This window comes from Balaenoptera borealis, assembly GCF_965194805.1.
Source record: "Balaenoptera borealis genome assembly, chromosome: 16".
Lineage (NCBI taxonomy): Eukaryota > Metazoa > Chordata > Mammalia > Artiodactyla > Balaenopteridae > Balaenoptera > Balaenoptera borealis.
The window spans coordinates 59,350,860-59,370,390 of record NC_138872.1 but is presented as its reverse complement, the minus strand read 5'-3'; the positions used below and the strand labels follow the sequence as shown (position 1 = coordinate 59,370,390).

At 54.1% G+C, this 19,531-nt stretch overlaps 1 protein-coding gene across 1 annotated transcript; it reads left to right on the top strand.

The window, feature by feature from the left end:
• Nucleotides 1-208: 208 nt before the first annotated feature.
• Nucleotides 209-8,819, top strand: PRM3 (protamine 3). The gene is made up of 3 exons (XM_082360309.1): nucleotides 209-3,085; nucleotides 3,185-6,020; nucleotides 6,560-8,819. The coding sequence occupies exon 3, from the start codon at nucleotides 8,474-8,476 to the stop codon at nucleotides 8,741-8,743; it is 270 nt and encodes an 89-aa protein (XP_082216435.1). The 5' UTR covers nucleotides 209-3,085; nucleotides 3,185-6,020; nucleotides 6,560-8,473; the 3' UTR covers nucleotides 8,744-8,819.
• Nucleotides 8,820-19,531: the final 10,712 nt, after the last annotated feature.

The following is a 19,531-nucleotide window of genomic DNA, read 5'->3' as shown; positions in this document are numbered from 1 at the left end:
GCAGTCCTCCGACTCCAGAACTCCGAGGGCTTCCTCTTTCCAGGACGCCTCACCTATTTCTGTGATGATTTGACTCATACCCGTCTCCTCCACTAAACCGTAAGGCCGAGAACTGCTTCCTCCTCTGCAGCCACAGGGGCCTCCTTTCAGTTCCAAACTTTTTCCTGTCCCCCTGCCGAGTCCTCAAACCAATGGGCTACTCCCGCCAGCCAAGTCTCAGCTCACATGTCCCTTCCGCCGAGCAGAGTCCCTGAGTGACCATGTGCAACAGAGCCACTCGCTCCCTCCCCACCTGGGAGACCCACACGGACAGATGTTGGCACGGCTGGCTCCTTCTTCTCACTCAGCTCTCAGCTCAAATGTTGCCTCCTCAAGAAGGCCTGTCCTCGGCATCCTAAAGTAAACCTCCAGTCAGCTGCTGTCATATCAACTGATTCTACGCACACTTGTAATAAAATTCAAAGCCTTTTGTTCATTTGTTTGTTCACTTGAATAATGCCGTCTGTCCCAACTAGAATGTAAGCTTCTTGGGGGCAAGAACTCTGACCTCTCTTGCTCACGCTGTAATCCCACCGCCTAGAAGAGTGCCTGGCACAGAGTAGATGCTCAATAAAAACCTGAGTGAGGGAGGGATCTGGCCTGGATGTCTCAAATTCCTCATCAGCAAAACAGGGTAAATTCCCATCTCTGTCATCTCATGGGGTTCCTCCGGGATCATGCAGGTTATCTTCAGAAAGTACTAAGTGTTACAAGATCGGGGGTGATAATTTTAAGTCAGTCTAGACATGAGTCAATAATTGAGAGTTTACTGCTGACCTCCTATGTGCCAAGTGCAACACGCTTGTAACTTACTGGACTTCAGCTTCAAATTCGTGGTTTTCCCACCTTGTTGTGGGTTGCAGGGTGGGGTCCTGGAAGTTTCTGGCTGCATCCCCTCTGGGTACTAACTATCCACTGGCCCCGTTCTCCTTCCTAAGGACCACAGCTTTATCCTCAGGGGCAGGGTGCTCTCACGGTAAGGCAAGTGATCAGAAGAAGTTGCTGGGTGGGGGTGTCTGGGAAAGCTCTTTATAGAGTTATAACTCCTTTGCCCCCCGCCCCCTTTCTTCTTCTTCATTTATTCTTGCACAGTGGATATAGCTGAATTTCCAGCAGGGTCGAGGCTAGCCCTTAATGTGCCTTTGTTCAAATTAGGAAAGACTTCCACTGTGAGCAGTCTAATTAGAAGAGGACAGCTCCCATGGGCAGACGCATGCTTATGGGTGCTGGGCCTGGCCTGCACCATTCAATCCCCGGGCTGAGAGCTTTGAGCAGTATACGAACTGCACAAACAACCGTCCATGGCAGCCCTGATTTTGGACTCCGAGGCAACCTTGAGGATGGAAAGTACTTGCCTAGGGCAGAGGCGAAAGATAAAAGAAGTCTGGGCCCTTGTTAAGGGTGGAGTCCTTATACCAGCCCTGGAAGGCCTTCCTCCTGACTTTTTTCCCTTTTGTTTTGTTTTGTTTTTTTTTAATTATCTCAATAATTTATTTTGAAATAACTTCGAATTAGAGAAAAGTTGCAGGAACCACACAAAGAACTTCCCTTCATCCAGACTGTCAATTGTTAACATTCTGTTCCATTTACTCCACTCCCCCTCCCTTCCTCCCTCCCTCCCTCCCTCTCCCTCTTTCTCTATGTAGATACGCACCCCTTGTTACTGTTCTTTTTCTGAATCACCTGAGAGCAGTTGGCAAACACGATACCCATTATCCCCAAATACTCCAGCGTGTAGATCCCCCAAACAAGACACTCTAATGACCATCCAAATCACCTCTGACTTCTTCAATGAAACAAAACTTCTACGCCAAAGTCACTTATTTTGGTTTCCTGTTATAATTAATGAAATCTAATTCTAACTGCTGCCCTCTTTATCCCTCAAGTTCATGGGGATGTGGGAAAGGTTAGACGAAGCTGAGAGTGGTCTGGCCCTGTCTTGCCCCCCTCTGCCACAGTCTCTGCTCCTCCCCCTGGGCCTCCTTTTGATTCCTTACACCTTTCAAGCACCCTTCAGCCTCAGAACTTTTTTTTTTTTTCAATTGAGGTAAAATTCACATCATGTAAAATCCAGCATTCTAAAGTGAAAATTCAGTGGCATTGAGTACAATCACAACGTTGGGTAACCATCGCTACTCTCTGGGTCCCAAGCATGTTCATCACCCCAAAAGGAGACCCTGCCCCGCTGAGCAGCCGTTCCCAGGCCAGCCACTCCTAGGCAACCACCCACCCATCTCTGTGTCTCTGGCTCTCCCTCTCTGGACATTTCACATGAGTGGAATCACACACACGTGCTGCCTCTGAGCTTTGCAACAGCTGTTCCCTCTTCCCAGATGCTTTTCCTACCTCCCATTCTGACTCATCCTCCTTAGGAGGCTTTCCTAGGGCCTCTCCTGAGGTCAAGCCCCCCTCAACATGCATTCTCATAAAAACCTGAAGTTCCTCTCCTCGGCACTTTTCACAATTATAATTACTCTGTGTGGTCATTTCATTCACGTTTCCTGTAGTTAGACTGTAAGGTTTATTATGCAGGAACACGTCTGCCTTGTTTATCACTGCATGCCAGGGCCTCGGCAGAATCTGGCATATAGCAGGTGTTCAGTGATGTGAAGGAGCGAGTGAGTGTCCTTACAGGGAGGTCACCTCGTCTCCCCTCTGCTGATGACCTGGAGGCCCACACGCATCACAGCCCTGCCCTCCTTCAGCGAGGGCCTCCCACATGCCCATATATGGACGTGATGCAGGCCGGCCCTGGCCCTGGTCTGTGAGGTCCAGGCCTCTGTGACCTCACAATGACCAGGGCCCTCCCCGCGCCTATAAGAGGCCCGGGGGTCAGCCCCTGGCTCACAGCCCACAACGTTCCACCTGCTCACAGGTTGGCTGGCTCAACCAAGGCGGCATCCCCTGCTCTGAGCATCCAGGCCGAATCCATCCATCACCATGGCCAGAAACAGTTGTTGCCGCAGCCCGAGCCGGAGCAGACGCCGCCGCCCGAGACAAAGATGTCGCAGCCAGAGGAGGCGGTGCTGCCGGAGGCGCAGGAGAGGTGAGGGGGTCCGCTCCGTGGGTGGGGGCCGGGGAGCTGGGGTGGAGCTGGGGGTTCAGCCCGTGCTGAAGTCTGCTCTCGCCCCCTCGCTCTCCGCAGTGTGCTGCCGCCGCTACACCACGGTAAGGTGTGCAAGACAGTAAGCGCCCAGTAGCAAGACCACCACACTCCTGCCTGAACCACTACCAGCCTTTAAGACCCTCTTGCCACATCTCGAACATGCCACCGTTCCAATGAAATGAACAGGAGCCTGCCAGCGAACAATGCCGCCTGTCAATAAACGTTGAAGGAAAAACGCCACTCTTGTCTCTTTGCTTTGATGGACTCAGCGGCGAGGAGGGCTTGGGGACACTGGGAAGAGGGGACGCGAGGGATGGTTGTCGCACGGGATCTTGTTTCAAAGTCTTGACTACTCCCAAGTCACAACCCAAATCTGCCTCCCCAGCCACCCCTTTACAGGCCCCATGGCCGTGCTGGTTTCTGAACGCACGCTCCCCAGCTCTGTGCTCAGTGGCTTTCTGCTGGCAGCCTGAAATGGGCCACAAACTGGCAAATGCTACCAATCAAAGACTGGCTTGCCACCCCTACTCCCCACCCCCGAGAGCCAGTAAACATTTCCCAGCTCAAGCTCGAGTCACCAGCCATCACTACATCCCACCAATTCCCCAAGGTGCCAGATGCCGAAATTCCCATTTTTTAAAAAGATGCCTCCGTTTGGGTGCAGTGAGAGTAACTTGTCCAGACAGTGGTTGAGCTAAGCTTTCATTTAATCCTCGGGTACAATATCATCCCTGGCTGAGGAAACAAGGTAACTTGGTCCACTAACCATAGGATACACTGAGATATGTGAAGGTGGTTCACAAAACACTTCCGTCCCCTGGCCTCAAAGGGAACTGTCAGATCTTTTAACACAAGAGCCTGGGTCACGATCTCATTGCAGAGCAAAGCCCAGGGCATTTCATCAGTGACCAGAACCCTGACCCAGTTGCCTTGACAGGGCCACAGAAACGTCGCAGCCATGACTTCCATTCATAGAGCACCGTGGAGCACAGGTACCGGGCATTCGCCACTTCCAGGCCTCACACCCAACCTGCAAGGCAGGTATTGACGGCCTCGTCTTTGCAGGTGAGGCCACTGAGCTGGGAGATGAACTCGCTTCCACGACCCAACTACCAGATTGGTTCCGTAGCCAGTCAGAAGATGCTGGCAGGATGGCTGAACATGGATCCCCGGGCAGGCTTTTACAAATAGATCAAGCTCCAGCCATGGAGATTCTGACTTAGTAGGGTCTGGGGGTAAGGCCTGGGCATTCGTATTTTGAGCAAGTGCCCTGGGGGAGCCTGAGGGCACTAATATAAGAGGCCTCTGTATTAATTTCCTATCATCATTGTAATAAATTACCACAAACATCATAGCTTAAAACACAAATTTATTATCTCACATGGGCCTTATGGCGCTAAAAGCAAGGCGCGAGCAGGTTCTGAAGGCTCTCGGGAAGCATCACCTTTCTCCTTGTCTTCCAGCTCCTAGAGGCCTCCAGCTTTCCTGGGCTCAGGGCCCCCCCCTCCGCCGTCAAAGCCAGTGGCGTAGCATCTTCAAATCTCTTCCTGTGACCCTCCTGTCTCCCTCTCCCATCTTTTTTTTTTTTTTAATGGGGTTAATTTTTTTTTAATTAATTAATTAATTAATTTTTAGCTGTGTTTGGTCTTCGTTTCTGTGCGAGGGCTTTCTCTCGTTGCGGCGAGTGGGGGCCACTCTTCATCGCGGTGTGCGGGCCTTTCACTGTCGCGGCCTCTCTAGTTGTGGGGCACAAGCTCCAGACGCGCAGGCTCAGTAGTTGTGGCGCACGGGCTTAGTTGCTCCGCGGCATGTGGGATCTTCCCAGACCAGGGCTCGAACCCGTGTCCCCTGCATTGGCAGGCAGATTCTCAACCACCGCACCACCAGGGAAGCCCCCTCTCCCGTCTTATAAGGACCCACGTGATTACACTGAACCCACACTGAATCTTCCATCTCCTTAAGTCACTCACATCCAGAAAGTCCCTTCTGCATGTCAGGTGACAGTCACAGGTTCAGGGCTTAGGGCACGGACATCTTTGGGAGGAGGCATTAATGTGTCTACCACATCCTCCCTGCAGTTGCTATGACTCCGATTCTGGATTTTAATGGGTCACCAAAGTACAGTGAGAGGGGACTTCCCTGGTGGTGCGGTGGTTGAGAATCTGCCTGCCAATGCAGGGGACACGGGTTCGATCCCTGGTCCGGGAAGATCCCACATGCCGGAGCAACTAAGCTCGTGGGCCACAGCTACTGAGCCTACATGCCACAACTACTGAAGCCCGTGCACCTAGAGCCCGTGCTCCGCAACAAGAGAGGCCACCACAATGAGAAGCCTGCACACTGCAATGAAGAGTAGCCCCCGCTCGGCGCAACTAGAGAAAGCCCGTGCGCAGCAATGAAGACCCAACGCAGCCAAAAATAAATAAATTTCAAAAATATAAAAATAAATAAAATAAAAAAAAGTACAGTGAGAGGTGCAGGAGGAGGCCAGAGGTGGAGGGAAGACGACACATTTGGAGGAGGGAAGAGTGTCCCCGGGGCGGGGGAGGGGGCGGAGGGCCAAGGGCATGGAGTCTGAAGCCCAGCCTTGCCTCTTATTTGCAGGGACCATGAACAAGTCACTTAACCTCTTCGTGCCTCAGTTAATGAGTAAATGTATGGAATTTCCGGAATTTCTGGCATAGAGTAAGCACAAGATAACTCTGTGGACAGATAAGCCCCACCCCGATCCCCTGAGAGACCCCGGCACAGCTGCAAAGGCACAGCTGCAAAGGCGGTGAGGAAGCTTCCGAAAGGACTACGTGTGGATTTGCACTAGCTGGAGGGGGTGGGGAATGAGGGCTTGGATTTGGACAAGAAGGCTGGCGCTCTTCTTGTGAGAGTCCCCCCGTTACGAGGCACAGGGACACGTTTTACGGGCGGGGCGAGGGGTGGCTGCCATGCTCTGTGCTGCTTTCACAGAAGGGGCCAAGGTGGGGGGGCTTACACACAGCGGGGCTCCTTATACACAAGGCCCCAGAGAGCTGCCGACAGACCCGACCAACACCGTTAACAGTAAGAGCAGGAGGGCAGGCCTCAGCCTCCTCCCCCCAGCCCCAAGGCCAGCTGCAGCCTCAGCCCCAGCCCCAGCCACCCCGCCCACGAGCACGATGGTCCGATGCCGCCTGAGGAGTCCCAGTCCGCAGCAGGGCTCCGGGCAGCAGGGCGAAAGCGAGCGCCTGCACCAGGCGCAGGAGCTGAGGCCGGAGGATGTCCCGATCTACGGGAGGACCCACAGAGGCCCTATCGTGACAGACGGGAGCCACAGGCGGGCGGCTTGTGCAGTGCTGGGACCCCACCCTGTCTGAAAGCCCCCCAAGCCCATCCCCACCCAGATTCCCCAGATGGCCCCGTAACTAGAACTTTTTCCAAAAGGCTGAAGAAGGATCGGGAGGAGGAGAAGATGCATAAGGCAGCTCCAAGCTTCCCTGGGCCCACCAGAAAGAGTCACCTGCCAGGAAGCACCTCGCGAGACCATAGCAAGTCCCCCTCGGATGCCCAAGCCCCGAGTTTGCAAGGAGCCCACAAGATCTTGAGTAAAATGAGCAAAAGTCATCTGCCAAATAAAGCTTGAGATAAGAAACTTGCTGGCCTGTAAGGGTCTCCCTTATGCAAAGGGCACAAACAAGGCTTCTATTCACCACGGGGTCAGGGGAGGAGGAGGGGGCCAGGGCAGGGGGCTCATCCCTGAGTACTGGGCTGGTGTGTTACCCTGTGACACTGGGCGTGTCCTCTCACCCGGAGCCATCATGGTGCCCAAGGCCATACTACGCCCCCCTTGTCCTTTCCATTTCCTTGTCAACTCCCAGCCCATGTGAAGAACCTGAAGGGGTGTTGGACAGCTGGGGAAAGTGTGACTTGTGACGAGATGGGAAGCAGGTCTAGCATGCTCCAGCAAGAACAAGGCCAGCGTGGGGGGAACGAAAGGCAAAGGGCAGAACTGGGTGAGGCCTTGTGGGCCGCTAGGATTCTGAGATGGGACCCTCATTATCACAACAGGGCCGTGGAGGCTCCCGGGCAGAGTCCATTCCTGCCTCCACCTAGCTTCTGGGGGCTCCTCGTAATCCTTAGCGTTCCTCTGCTGTGGCCGCATCCCCAGTCTCTGCTTCCTGTGTGAAATCTCTCTGCCTCCCTCTTAGAGGGACGCTTGTGGTTGCACTCCACATCTACCCAGATAATCCAGGATCACCTCCCTATCATCTCCCCGTCTCACTCGAGGCTGGGGAAGTTGGCAGTCAGAGTGGAGGGGTGGGAGGAGTGGTGGAGAGGGTCCAGAGACCCAGACACAGTCTTCACCGCGGGGCCCCCATCCAGCCCTACTGAGACCACACCAGGCAGGGCCGTTAGAACAGAGCCGCACGTGCCTCCTTAATCCCCTCGGAAGCCTTAGTGACCACGAGGCTGGACTAGAGGGGACCAGGCCCGACTCTGAGTCCTGGCTCCTCCCCTGACTAGCTGTGGGACTCTGGGCTGGTTACTCAGCCTCTCTGAGCCTGCTCTCCCTTTGTAAAATGTAATCATCGTACCTCCCTCACAGGGTACATTAGTTTCTTTCCTCTCAGCCTACCACAGCCACTGAGAATCTGGGACAATGTCTGTATTATATGTCAGAAAACAGATTCCTAGTGCTCAGGAATGACCAAGGAGACGTAACCCCCTCCCGGGCTGAAACTGTGCTGGATGGGCATGTGTAGCTAGAGGCTGGTGACCCCAAAAGCTTACGAGCCGCTGCCTTTAAAGGGTGATTTTGGAGAACAGGAGAGAGTGAGTAGGGTTTTCTTTAGTTTTACAGAAGTATAGTGCACAAGTTTTAAGTATGCAGGTCAAGAAGCCAGACATTGCCAGTGTCCCTGGAAGGCTCCCTCGTGGCTACTTTTCATCACATACTGTCAACAGCTCTCTTGGGCTGGATACTTCCAGGATGTGGGGGGGGAGTCTGCGTGCTCTCCTGCTTCTGGAAATTCTATCCCCAACCCTCAGCCCAGCTAAAAGGGGGACTTTTGCCAGGGCAAACAAGGCCAGATGGAGGAGGCAACATGGCAGGGAGAGGCTGCACGGGCGTGGGCCTGGCACTTTGCCTCGGTCCTGCCCCGTATGTGGCAGGGGCTCAGTGGGACAGCTGGTGGCCTAGGTTTGAGTCGGGTGTCGGCTCAGACTCAGGTATCCCAGGGTGGGAGGCTCTGGGGGGCCCCTTTGTGATGTCAGCGCTCTGCTTACCACCCTCGACGGCCCCTCCATACCCCACCAGTGGCCTTTCCTCCCAGTCCAGAGAGGCAGCCAAAGTGGGCGATGGGTTCCCACTGTGCCAAGCTCGGCACGGGCCACGGCCGGGCCCACGAATCCTCCATGAAGAAGCTCGTGGCCTGCGTGAGTCAGGATAACTTCTCCTTGTCGTCGGAGGGTGAGGAGGAGGAGGAGGAGGGAAAGGCAGAGGGAGAGGAAGAGGAGCTCCCGGTGCAGGGCAAGCTGCTGCTGATGGAGCCTGAGTGGCAGGAGGAAGGCGCCAAAGACGACTCTGTGGCCCAGCAGAACCCCAAGCCCAAGCAGACGCAGTCCTGACCCATGACGTGGCCCGGGAAGAGGTGCCGGTCGCTCTTCCAGAGAGAAGAACTTTCAGAAAAGAGTAAATAAAGAGTCTCCAAGGAATCCTCCTCCTCCTGTCTGCTCTCCCCCCGCTGCCACCCCCCGACCCCGTGACCGTGGCACCGCGTGTGTGTGTGTGTGTGTGTGTGTGTGCGCGTGTGTGTAGGGAGGCTGAAGAACAGGAGTCACTGACCCCTGTCCCTGAACTCCAGCCAAAAGCCCTCACAAGGTCCACTCCCCATGACTTCTCAGCCGCCGTCCCATGCTGCAGGGGGTGGAGAATGTGGTAGCCTGGGCTAGAAAGTCACTGCAGCCAGTCCCGTCTCGGGGGAAGATTCCTCTCCGAGTCCGAGCAGATGCAGGCTGAGAGCACCCGATGGCACAGTATCATCTCCCTCTGCAAACCCCCATTTTGCTGCTCTTACCATAAACGGTCTTAAAGAGCATGGACTTGGGAGCTCAGCAGACCTGCTTCCAATTCCTTCGCGCTCGCTGTGTGACACTGAGCAAGTCGCTGTCTGTCTCTGAACCTCAGTCTGCCCTCCCTGCCTAAGGGTGATGTTAATAGCTACCCACAGGTCAGCGGGTCGGGAGAATTGACTGAAACACTGGGTGGGACCGGGCCTGGCACGCGGTGAGTGTTTCACCAAGACGGGCACTGCTGTTGGAGCCACAGTGGTTCCATCTGACTCACGGGCCCCGGTTTTGGGGGCTGAGCAGGTTGGAGGGGTCTGAGTCCTTCTCAACCACTGATTCTTCTGCCATCCCTACACTCAAGGTAACCATCTGTACCCTCATGAGAGGCTCACTTCTGCCTTGTTCAAGGGTTCCAGCTGTGGGGGCAGAGCCAATGCCCTCATTAGAGCAATGGGCAAAGGAAGCCCAGAGAAGGGGCCAGACACAGACCTAAGACCCAGACCCTGGATCCACTCACTCCGGCCTTCTTCAAGAAGCATCACAATGTGTCTGCTGCCCCTCCTGTCCCTGGCTCCCTTAACCTTTTTCTTTCCAATAGAAATAACAAATGTGATCTCCACCCTCTTCCCTCAATAGCCCCCAAGCACCAGCCATCGGAGCCCGAGAAGGATCCTGATCAGGGCTGCTGGGAGGGGTGGGGAGGCAGTATTTCCAGGGACGTCTCTATTTCTTTGGGGGCTGGGTGAGGGGTAAGGAGAGGCCTTGGGCTACTCAAAGAGGAGGCCACCACTGAGGCCTGCAGATGGCACAGGGCACCTGAGGCTTGAAGGAGGTGACCACCCACCCCCGTCCTGACCAAGCAAGTCGGTCAGCAGCTTTGTCCTTTTGCCCAAGGCCTACAGATCCACCCGCCCATTCATCTGCCCAGCAAACATTTGTTGGGCCCCTACTGTATGCCAGGCACTGTGCCAGTCATACAGTATGGGCCCTGGGATCAATAAACACAGTCTCTGTTCCACTACACACTCGAGGCTGGGGAAGTTGGCAGTCAGAGTGGAGGGGTGGCGGGAGTGGTGGAGAGGGTCCAGAGACCCAGACACAGTCTTCACCGCGGGGCCCCCAACCAGCCCTACTGAGACCACACCAGGCAGGGCCGTTAGAACAGAGCCGCATGTGCCTCCTTAATCCCCTCGGAGGCCTTAGTGACCACGAGACTGGACTAGAGGGGACCAGGCCCGACTCTGAGTCCTGGCTCCACCCCTGACTAGCTGTGGGACTCTGGGCTGGTCACTCAGCCTCTCTGAGCCTGCTCTCCCTTTGTAAAATGTAATAATCGTACCTACCTCACGGGGTACATTAGTTTCTCAGGGCTGCTGTAACAAATGATCACAAACCTGGTGGCTTAAAACAAAAGAATTGTATCCTTTCACTTCTAGAGGCCAGAAGTCTGAAATCAAGGAGTTCTCTGGGCCACAGTCCCCCGAGGCCCCAAGGGAGAATCCTCCCTCCCTTGTCGAGCTCACGGTGGCTTGTGGCTGCACAACTCTAATCTTGGCCTCTGACTTCCCATGGTCTCTTCTCCCTGAACCTTCTCTTCTGTCTCTTATAAGGACCCTTGCCGTTAGATTTAGGGTCCACCTGGATAATCCAGGATGCACTAAATATCCTTACTTACATCTGCAAAGAGGCTTTTTCCAAATATGGTCACACTGACAGGTTTCAGGGGTTAGGATGTGGACACATCTTTTGGAGGGGCCACTGTTCAGCCCGCTATGAAGGGTCACTAAAGCCGCCTAGAAGGAGTGGGGCCCGGACGGAGCCCAGCCATGTAGGAAGTGCTCTGTAAACGAGGGTGGTTTTCACCGTGAGTGCTGTGACATGTTTATTAAGAAATAAACTACAATAAGAGCAGACGATAGCAAAGTTGTGCACAAGCTACAGAGAGGGGTGAGTAGACATGGGCTGGGGGGCCTGCCAGTGGGAGGGGAGATGGAGGGAGTTTCCTGAGGGGAGGGGCAGTCTGAGAGTGGCCAAGAGTGAAGACCAAGGGCTTCGGCCAAGGCGTATGGAGGGGTGGGTGGCTGTGGAGAGAACACCCGAGACTAGGGAGCTCCCACCGGGCCCCGTGTGCACACACAGGTGGGCTTTCTTCCACAGGAGGTCTGAGCAGGGATGCAGGGCCCTCATTAGCAGGGAAGGGAGCTGAGTCGGCAGGCAGGAATCGAGGGAGGAAAACAGTTTTCAAGGGCCTCCTGTGGCTTGACAGGCATCTCAGGCTCACAAGAATACCAGGAAGGAAGGGATGACATTCCTTTGTCAGATAAGGAAACCGGGCCTTGAAAACCAAAACGAACTACCCGAGATTGGACATCAGAACAAAGTGGGCTTTGAACCTGACTCTGAATCTCCTGGCTTTAAATCTTGCTGGGGAGGTGGGCTTGCCAGGCAGGCCCCAGGACCACCGTCAGTCCATGTGGTCATTCTTGTCATCTACCCAGTAAGTCATCCAGTCATTCACCCATCCAGTTCATTCATGGATGTATGATAAATGGATGGGATAAATGGATGGCTTTGCAAGTCAAAAGGACCTTAATGATTGTCTCAGTTCTATCCATGCCCCATATTCAAATACACATGAGCATCCAAAACCCAAAGGAGACGGTTAAGTGACTTTAGGAAGCACTCAGCTATTAAAGGCCCCCTTTCCCATTCCTATCCCTTAGGATGAAAGTACAACTAAGATGGCACCCCATGGCTTTGTTTCTGTGTCAGTTTCACCCAGATGAGAAACGCCATCATGCGTGGAATGCTAGAAGGAAGAAGTCAAACTTTTTGCAGGAACGTGTTACTACAGTGATTTCTATGCAACACTGATTAAAGCTTGTACACTGGATGACTTATCCTTGAGTCGGCATTTTGATTTCATTAAACGTGTCACGTGTTTGGGGGCCTGGTTTGGAAGCACAAAGCAGGGAAGAGGCTGGGCAGGGAGGAGGGACATGCCTTGTGATGGGATCTCATGAAAGTATAAGGAACAAATCCTCACACAGGGGCACAAATGAATGGGAGGTGGAGACATCAAGAAGACTTTGGGGTAGATGGGCAACACTCTGCTTGGGCAGAGCCCTCCTTTGTCCTATATGCTCCCATGTTCGTGCACACAGGTGCACACACACACACTCACACACGGGATGCCCACGGGCCCACACACTGTTCATGTGACCCACATGCAGTAGGCAGCCCAGGACCGTGGCAGGCGAGAGGCAGGAGGAGGGGTTAGGTATGTGCGTTCTGCAGTCCAGAGCATCCTGAGTTTGAATCCTGGCTCATCTGTTTCCCTCCTGCGTGGCCTTGGGCTAGTGATCAACCTCTGAGCCTCACTTGTTTCAACAAACTTTACTAAGGGACCAAGTGTTTTCAGGGGCTGGGCTAGGTTCTGGGAACACAGAGGACACACAAGGCCCTGTCCACAGAAAGAACACAAACGTGTAAGCACAAGATTTGCTGGTCACAATAAGCAGTATCAAAGGAGCAAGGTCTGGACGTAACGCAGAGCAACTCTGGTGCAGCAGGGGTGGGGACAGAGGTCAAGGAAGGCCCAGTGGAGGAGACCTGGGCCTGGAGGGCCTAGGAGGAGGGGAGCACATTCCAGGCCAAGGTAACAGCATGTGCAAAGCCCCAAGGAAGGAAAGAGCTTGAGGTGTTCCAAAGACTGGCGTGGCTGGCACAGATGTGCAGGTGGCCGCCAGGGGGTGGCAGCACCAGGTGGGGGCCAGGCCACACAGGATTTGCAGGGCCGTGGGGAGCTTGGACATTTTATTTGGTGTGATAAGTCACGGGAGGGTCTTAATCAGGCGAGAGACAGGGTCTAGTGTCTTTGCTGGGTGGAGACTGAATGGTAGGGGACAGAAGGGACAAGGGGAAGAGCTGTGGGAGGTCATGGCCAGGAGGGAGGGAGCAGGGCCTGGACCAAGGCGGCACAGGAGGCCTTCCTCTTGGAGGGCAGGTCTGAGATCCGAGATTCATGCTTCCTTCCCCCCAGACCTCCTGGTTCCCTGTTTAAAAACAAAAGGCCACAAAATGTCATGATAGTCATTGACACCTCAGTGCTAAAGAGTTTGGGAAGTGCTTCTAGAGAGCAGTTTTAAGGGAGGAGGTGGAGACAGAGGGTCAGAGGATAAGGTCAGGGACTTTGAGCCCCACTCACCAAAGGACTTCCCTATTCCCTGGACAGTGTCCTTTCATGATACAATCACTGAAGGCAGGAGCTTACTGTAGAGACATCAACTCTGCAATAGAGGAAGTGAGCTGGGAAACAGACAGACTGGGTCACGTGTGTGGTTTATGGCCCCATCTTAACCCCACATTTCCCTGAAACCAACACTCAGAAAAAAGTGGTACAAATACACAGACATCCAGTCACATATACAAAGAAATTGCCATTCAAACCCACTCAGACGCAGAGCCCGAGGTTCACGTGCAGACTGCCAGATACACACACCCCCATACACACACGCAGGCTCTCACCTGCCTCCCCTCCCACACACCGAAACACACACAAGCAAGCACATGCGGGCACACAGCTACCCTCCCGCAGTCAGACACACGATGACAAGAGGACAAAAATCAAACCACAGATTCATTCTTTCACTTGCTTGGTTTGGGGTGGGGCGGTAGTAGTTTGGGGGCAGGCCTGCTGAAAACCCAAATTCAGGAAACAGAGAGAAACAGATGCTAAATTCAGCCACCTAGAGGTCCTGCACATTCCCCCCCCACCACCCCGTGTTGGGATGTTGGGGTGAAGTGAGGTCTGAGAAATAGACACAGCCCCGCCTGTGGTGGGACTGCTCGCTCAGCTGCCCGGGCACCATTAAGCAGACCCAACAGTCCTGGGGGTGGCGGGAGGAGCAGCCAGGGAAGAGGGTACAGAGCCTGCGTTGAGATGCCCATTTGAGGTATGATTCAGGAGGGAAAAGACCTCAAACTCTGTAGATTCAGCTCCCCTGTTCCCTCGCTGGGTGACCCTGGGGCTGTCTCTTAACCTCTCTGAGCCTTATTTTGCACCTCAGGCTTTGTCAAGAGGTCCAAGGCACCATGCTGTTCTTGATCGCTGCATCCCCTCTACTTAGCACATATTAGGAGCTCAGCAAATATTTGCTGAATAAATGAAAGAATGTGCAGGCATTAAAGCAACAGTGAGGGGCTTCCCTGGTGGCGCAGTGGTTAAGAATCCGCCTGCCAGTGCAGGCGACATGGGTTCGAGCCCTGGTCCGGGAAGATCCCACATGCCGTGGAGCAACTAAGCCCTGGCACCACAACTACTGAGCCCGCGTGTCACAACTACTGAAGCCCATGTGCCTAGAGCCTGTGCTCCACAACAAGAGAAGCCACTGCAATGCGAAGCCCACGCACCACAACAAAGAGTAGCCCCCGCTCGCCACAACTAGAGAAAGCCCGCACGCAGTAACGAAGACCCAACGCAGCCAAAAATAAACAAATAAATAAATTTATTAAAAAAAAAAAAAAAAGCAACAGTGAGGTGCCACTTTTGAACCCAGTGAATGGGCAAAACCAGAAAAGTTTTGATAATAACAAGTACTGGGAGAACCCAGCGAAGCAGATACAGTTGAATGCAGTTGCCAAGGGGTCAAATGTGCACGCACATGTTGGCAGGCGAACGGGGCAGTGTCTATGAACATTTATAGTGTGCAAAGCATTTCTCTCATGTGTGCCAGGGCCACATGGCTTGCAAGAGCAAAAAACTGCAAACAACCCACAGGATGGCTAAATGAACACGCAGGTTCACTGAGGACTATCGTGTAGGTTTTAAAAGAATGGGGTTGATCTCTATGCTATCTACTCAGATTGCCAGGATATGCTATCAGGTGAAAAGGGCTAGATGGAGAAAGATATACCATTGATGGAGGGGAAAAATTCTACACAAAGCAACACTGTACTTCTATGGGGGAAAATGCAGGTATGTAAGTGCTTAGAAAAAGATCTGGAAGGACATAGACTAAGCTGGTGCCTGGGGATATGTCTGGGGAGGGGAAATACTTTATTTTCTTCTAGGAAATGAAAATCAGGGAGAAAAGGCATGAGCATCAGTGAAGTATCTAATAAGCGCTCAGCAAAGCTCTGTTGACTCTGAAAAGAAATAGCACAGGAATGCTGAATGTAAACTCTGCATCTGCAAACTGGTCCAGGCGAGGTGACCCAGAAGGCTCTCCTCAGTGGGACTCACCACCCCAGGGCAGGGAGAGGCCAAGGCTAGCCACCCACTGCCTTCCCCCAGCCAAGCCTCTGCCTATAAACCATCAGGGTGGCACCAGGGCCTCTCCTGCTTCCTTGAGCCTCGTCTCCTGCCACCTGCCACTCGGGTCCTCTAATTTTGGCCTCCAGGCCCTTGCTGACACCCTGCTCTGCCAGGAGTCCTCTCCCTTCTCCTCCCTGGGCTGAGTCTCACTCGCTCTTTAAAATTCGGGTCAAGGGTCGCCTCCTCCCAGAGGCTGCTCATCCCTGCCGGCTTGGCCAGGGGCCACCCTCTTCTCCAGCCAGCAGGCACCGGGCTTCCCCCGCGGCCGGCGCGGGCCACCATCAAGTCTCCTGCTGGTCAGTGTGCCCTGAAGCAACAGGCCTTAAGCGAAAGAACTGGGGCGCGATCAGCCCCTCCAACGGTGTGGCGGCCGCAGAGCTGAGGAGCCCTCCTGCCCCCGCCCCCAGTGTCCCCAGCCTGTGACGGTCAGCCCTCGTGTCTAGTTGCCCAGCTTCTGCAAATTCTTGTTTCCCCTCTGTGTCAACTGCCAAAGGTAACCACCATTGTTCTTGTCATCAGCTGCTGACACCTACTTTGCCACTTATGGGATGGGGTAGGGTGGGAACCAGATCGGCCTATTAGAATAATGCCCCAAAATAGGCTCCGAGCAAGATCCTGGGAGATTTACTGATGAAAAGGCACTGGGCCTGCCAGGCTTGGGCTTTCTGACAGCTCTATCGGCCACTGCATTAAGGGAACTTGCCTGAAGCCACAGGGAGGGTGGGAGGGAGGGTGGTGGTGGGGTGGGGAGCTGGGACCAGGACCTGGTGTGCCACAACCAGGGCTCTCAGAAATCCTCTTTCCCACCCCTCCTTTTTCTGAGTTATTAACACAGTACCAGCAACTGCTTTCTGAAAGCCGGTTAATACTGGATACTTCACATAATCTCTGACCTAATCTCTCCTTTTTCACCTGTTACACGGGGATAATAGGCCTGCTGGAATGTTCCCACCAAGTCTCCCCAGGACCTTGGAAGACCAGCCACCAGCTCAGGCCATCACTCCTCCTCTGCCGGACGAGAGCCTTCTCCTTGGGCTCGAGCGTCCCCTCCCCTCCACGGAAACACACCACCTTTCCTGCCGTCGGGACCAGCCGGGACTAGGTTCTACCCCATGTAATGCAGCAACCTCTCTGCACAGAGGCCAAGCCCCAGGTCTCTCCAAAACACTTTCACCAAGTTCCATCAGCTCCCCTTTTCTCATCTGGTAAATGGCGACATAATTTCCACCTCACAGAACCATGGGGGAGAGTAAATAAGACAACATACCAAGACACTGCCACCTGGCCCACAGCAGGCTCAGCAAATGGTGACTCCTCTTCCAGGAAGGGAGGGGTGACCCCAGAACTCAGGTCTTGGACTCCTCAAGCAGTGTTCTCTACTACAAAGCATGAATGTCCTGGCTTTCCCTTAGGACTGTCTTTGTACCAATTTTGGGGGCTAGTGTGGTAACATCCAGGGAGGGGGAGGTCAGGGACAGTTGTGAGGTGTGTCCCAAGGCCCCCACTGTAGGTCTCTGTGGCTAATACCCCAGCTGTCCAGAATTTCAGCAGCCAGAGGGTTTTTTCCACACCCAATCCTGTAGTGTCTCCTGGGCCTGAAGGAATGTCTCCTGCAGTCAGGGTGAAATCCAAACCCCTCCCACGTTCCAACAAAGCCCTGTCCCATCAACTGGACCCCTGTCAACCTCTATAACTCACCCCTGCACTCACCCTCTGGCTCTCTACACCAACTACACGTCTCCTTTCTGATCCTCAACTATGCCAATCACTCCCACCACAGGGCCTTTGCACTGGCTGTTCTCACTACCTGGAATCCTCATCACCCCACTTTTAGAAAGGCCTCAACTCCAGCCTCCAAGAGGCTTTCCCTGACTGCCTTATCTCACGCCTGCCCCCACTCCACAAACACCTTGTTGTTCCCTTTTTCCCTCTTTATTTTCCCATAGCACTTACCATGATCTGAAATACTCATGTGAATTCACTGTCTCCCCTATGTCTGCTTGAAGACCCCTGAGTTCCCAGTGCCTGGCAGACAGTAGGCACTCAATAAATACCTACTGAATAAATACTGAAAGAGTGAAATAAATGTCATTACCCCTACCTTGCAGATGAGGAAATCGAGCCACAGAGAAGCTAAGAAGCTGGCCCCAGGCCATGTGTTCATTAAGTGACAGACTGAAACCAGAATCCATGCTCTAAGCCAGCAGTCCCCACCCTTTTTGGCACCAGGGACCGGTTTCATGGAAGACAATTTTTCCACAGACGGGGGTGGGGGTGGTGATGGATCAGGCAGTAATGCGAGCGATGGGGGGGATGGATCAGGCAGTAATGCGAGCGATGGGGGGGATGGATCAGGCAGTAATGCGAGCGAGCAATGGGGAGCCACAGATGAAGCGACGAAGCTTCGAGAGCGAATCGCTTGCCCGCCGCCCACCTCCTGCTGTGCAGCCCGGTTCCTAACAGGCCGTCCATGGCCTGGGGGTTGGGGACCCCTGCTCTAAGCCCCACAGCTCGAGGCTCCCCAGAGGCACAGACTCCCATGGGAATCATGGCTGTAAAGAAAGGCTGATGAGCGCCGGGGCAGAGGACAGTTTCAAGATTACGCGACCTGACCAGGGGCTGCTTTTCCCAGCAGGACTTTGCCAAAGCTAGAAAGAGAAACTGAAAAACTGAGCTCCGAGGGCCAAGATCTTGACTCCCCCCAGCTGCTGGCTAAGCCCCTCACTTCTGGGGCAGCCAGGGCTGCTGAGGGTGGGGGTGGGGGGAGGAGAACCAGCCAACAGGTCTGGCTGTGACCCAGCAAGCTGTGGACATAGGGCTGACCCAACTGCCCTGTGACAAGAAGTCACTTGTGCTAAGCACTTTCTCTGTACCTGGCCCTTTGCTTTGGGCTTTGCTTCCATGCTGCTCTGTGAGGCACAAAACCTCCAAAGCTCATTTTGCAGCTGGGGCAAATGAGGCCCAGAGAGGGCAAGTTGCTTGCCTAGGGTCTCCACAGCTGTGGAGTCTGAGCTCCTCAGGGCTCCCACGTGGCCTAGCTTCCTGCGACTCTACTGCCGGTCCTCCAGGGAGAACAGCCCAGGACACAAATGCTTGTCAATCAGTGTATTTCTTTTTCCCTTTTGTATCTGGATTCGGTTTCGTTTTGAACTCAGGACTTCAGAAAATGAAACCAAAGCTGTAGTAACCGTCACTATTGGTGGTGAGGAGAGCCCATGTGTGCTTGGCAACTTGTGCCTGCCTCACTATGGCTTGCACAACCAGGCTCTGCTCAGGGTAGAGGATGAGGCCCACTGTACAGGCAAGGAAACCAAGACTCAGAACGGCCCAAAGCCACAAAGTGGGAGACAGAGGCTTGGCTGGCAAGACCCGGGGCCTCCACAAGCTTATAAAGAGGAAAGTCGGCAGAACGGTCCTCACTCCTCCCCAAGCAGGCTCAGGTTGCAAATGAATCTGATTTCTTTGGCATCTACTGTTTTTCCAGAAAACAGACCGGGATTCGAGATCACCAGGAATCTGGTTAGGGTGTGGGGGTTGGGGGAGAAGGTGGAGAGGGAGTTTACAGCACAGTAGACAAGCGCTAAAGCTTTGGGGTCTGACACCCTGGGTATGAAGCTCCGCCCTGCCCCTTCTGAGTTGTGTGCCCCTGGGCAAGTGACTCCCCACCCTCAGTTTCCCTATCTGTAAAATGGGCAGATTGGATTGTTGTGTCAATCCAATGGTCTAAGGACTGTAAAGCATTTATCACCCAGTCAGTTTAGGCCAATACACCACAGGTATCAGTAAATGAAATGGAGGGGGCTCCAGGGGGATGGGTGGGCATGTGGCAGCAAGTAGGGCGCCGAGAGGAGGAGGCCCCGGTGCCCGGGAAAAAGAGGTTGCTCTCCCAAGTGGCCATCCGGTCTGTCAATGGGGGGTGGGGGGGTATATGGGCCATCAGCTATTTATAAATCTCTCTCTGCCCAGAGGCCTGCCGAGGAGACACGCTGGCAGGAAGACAAGTCATGCAGGAGCCAGCCCAGCCTGGCTGC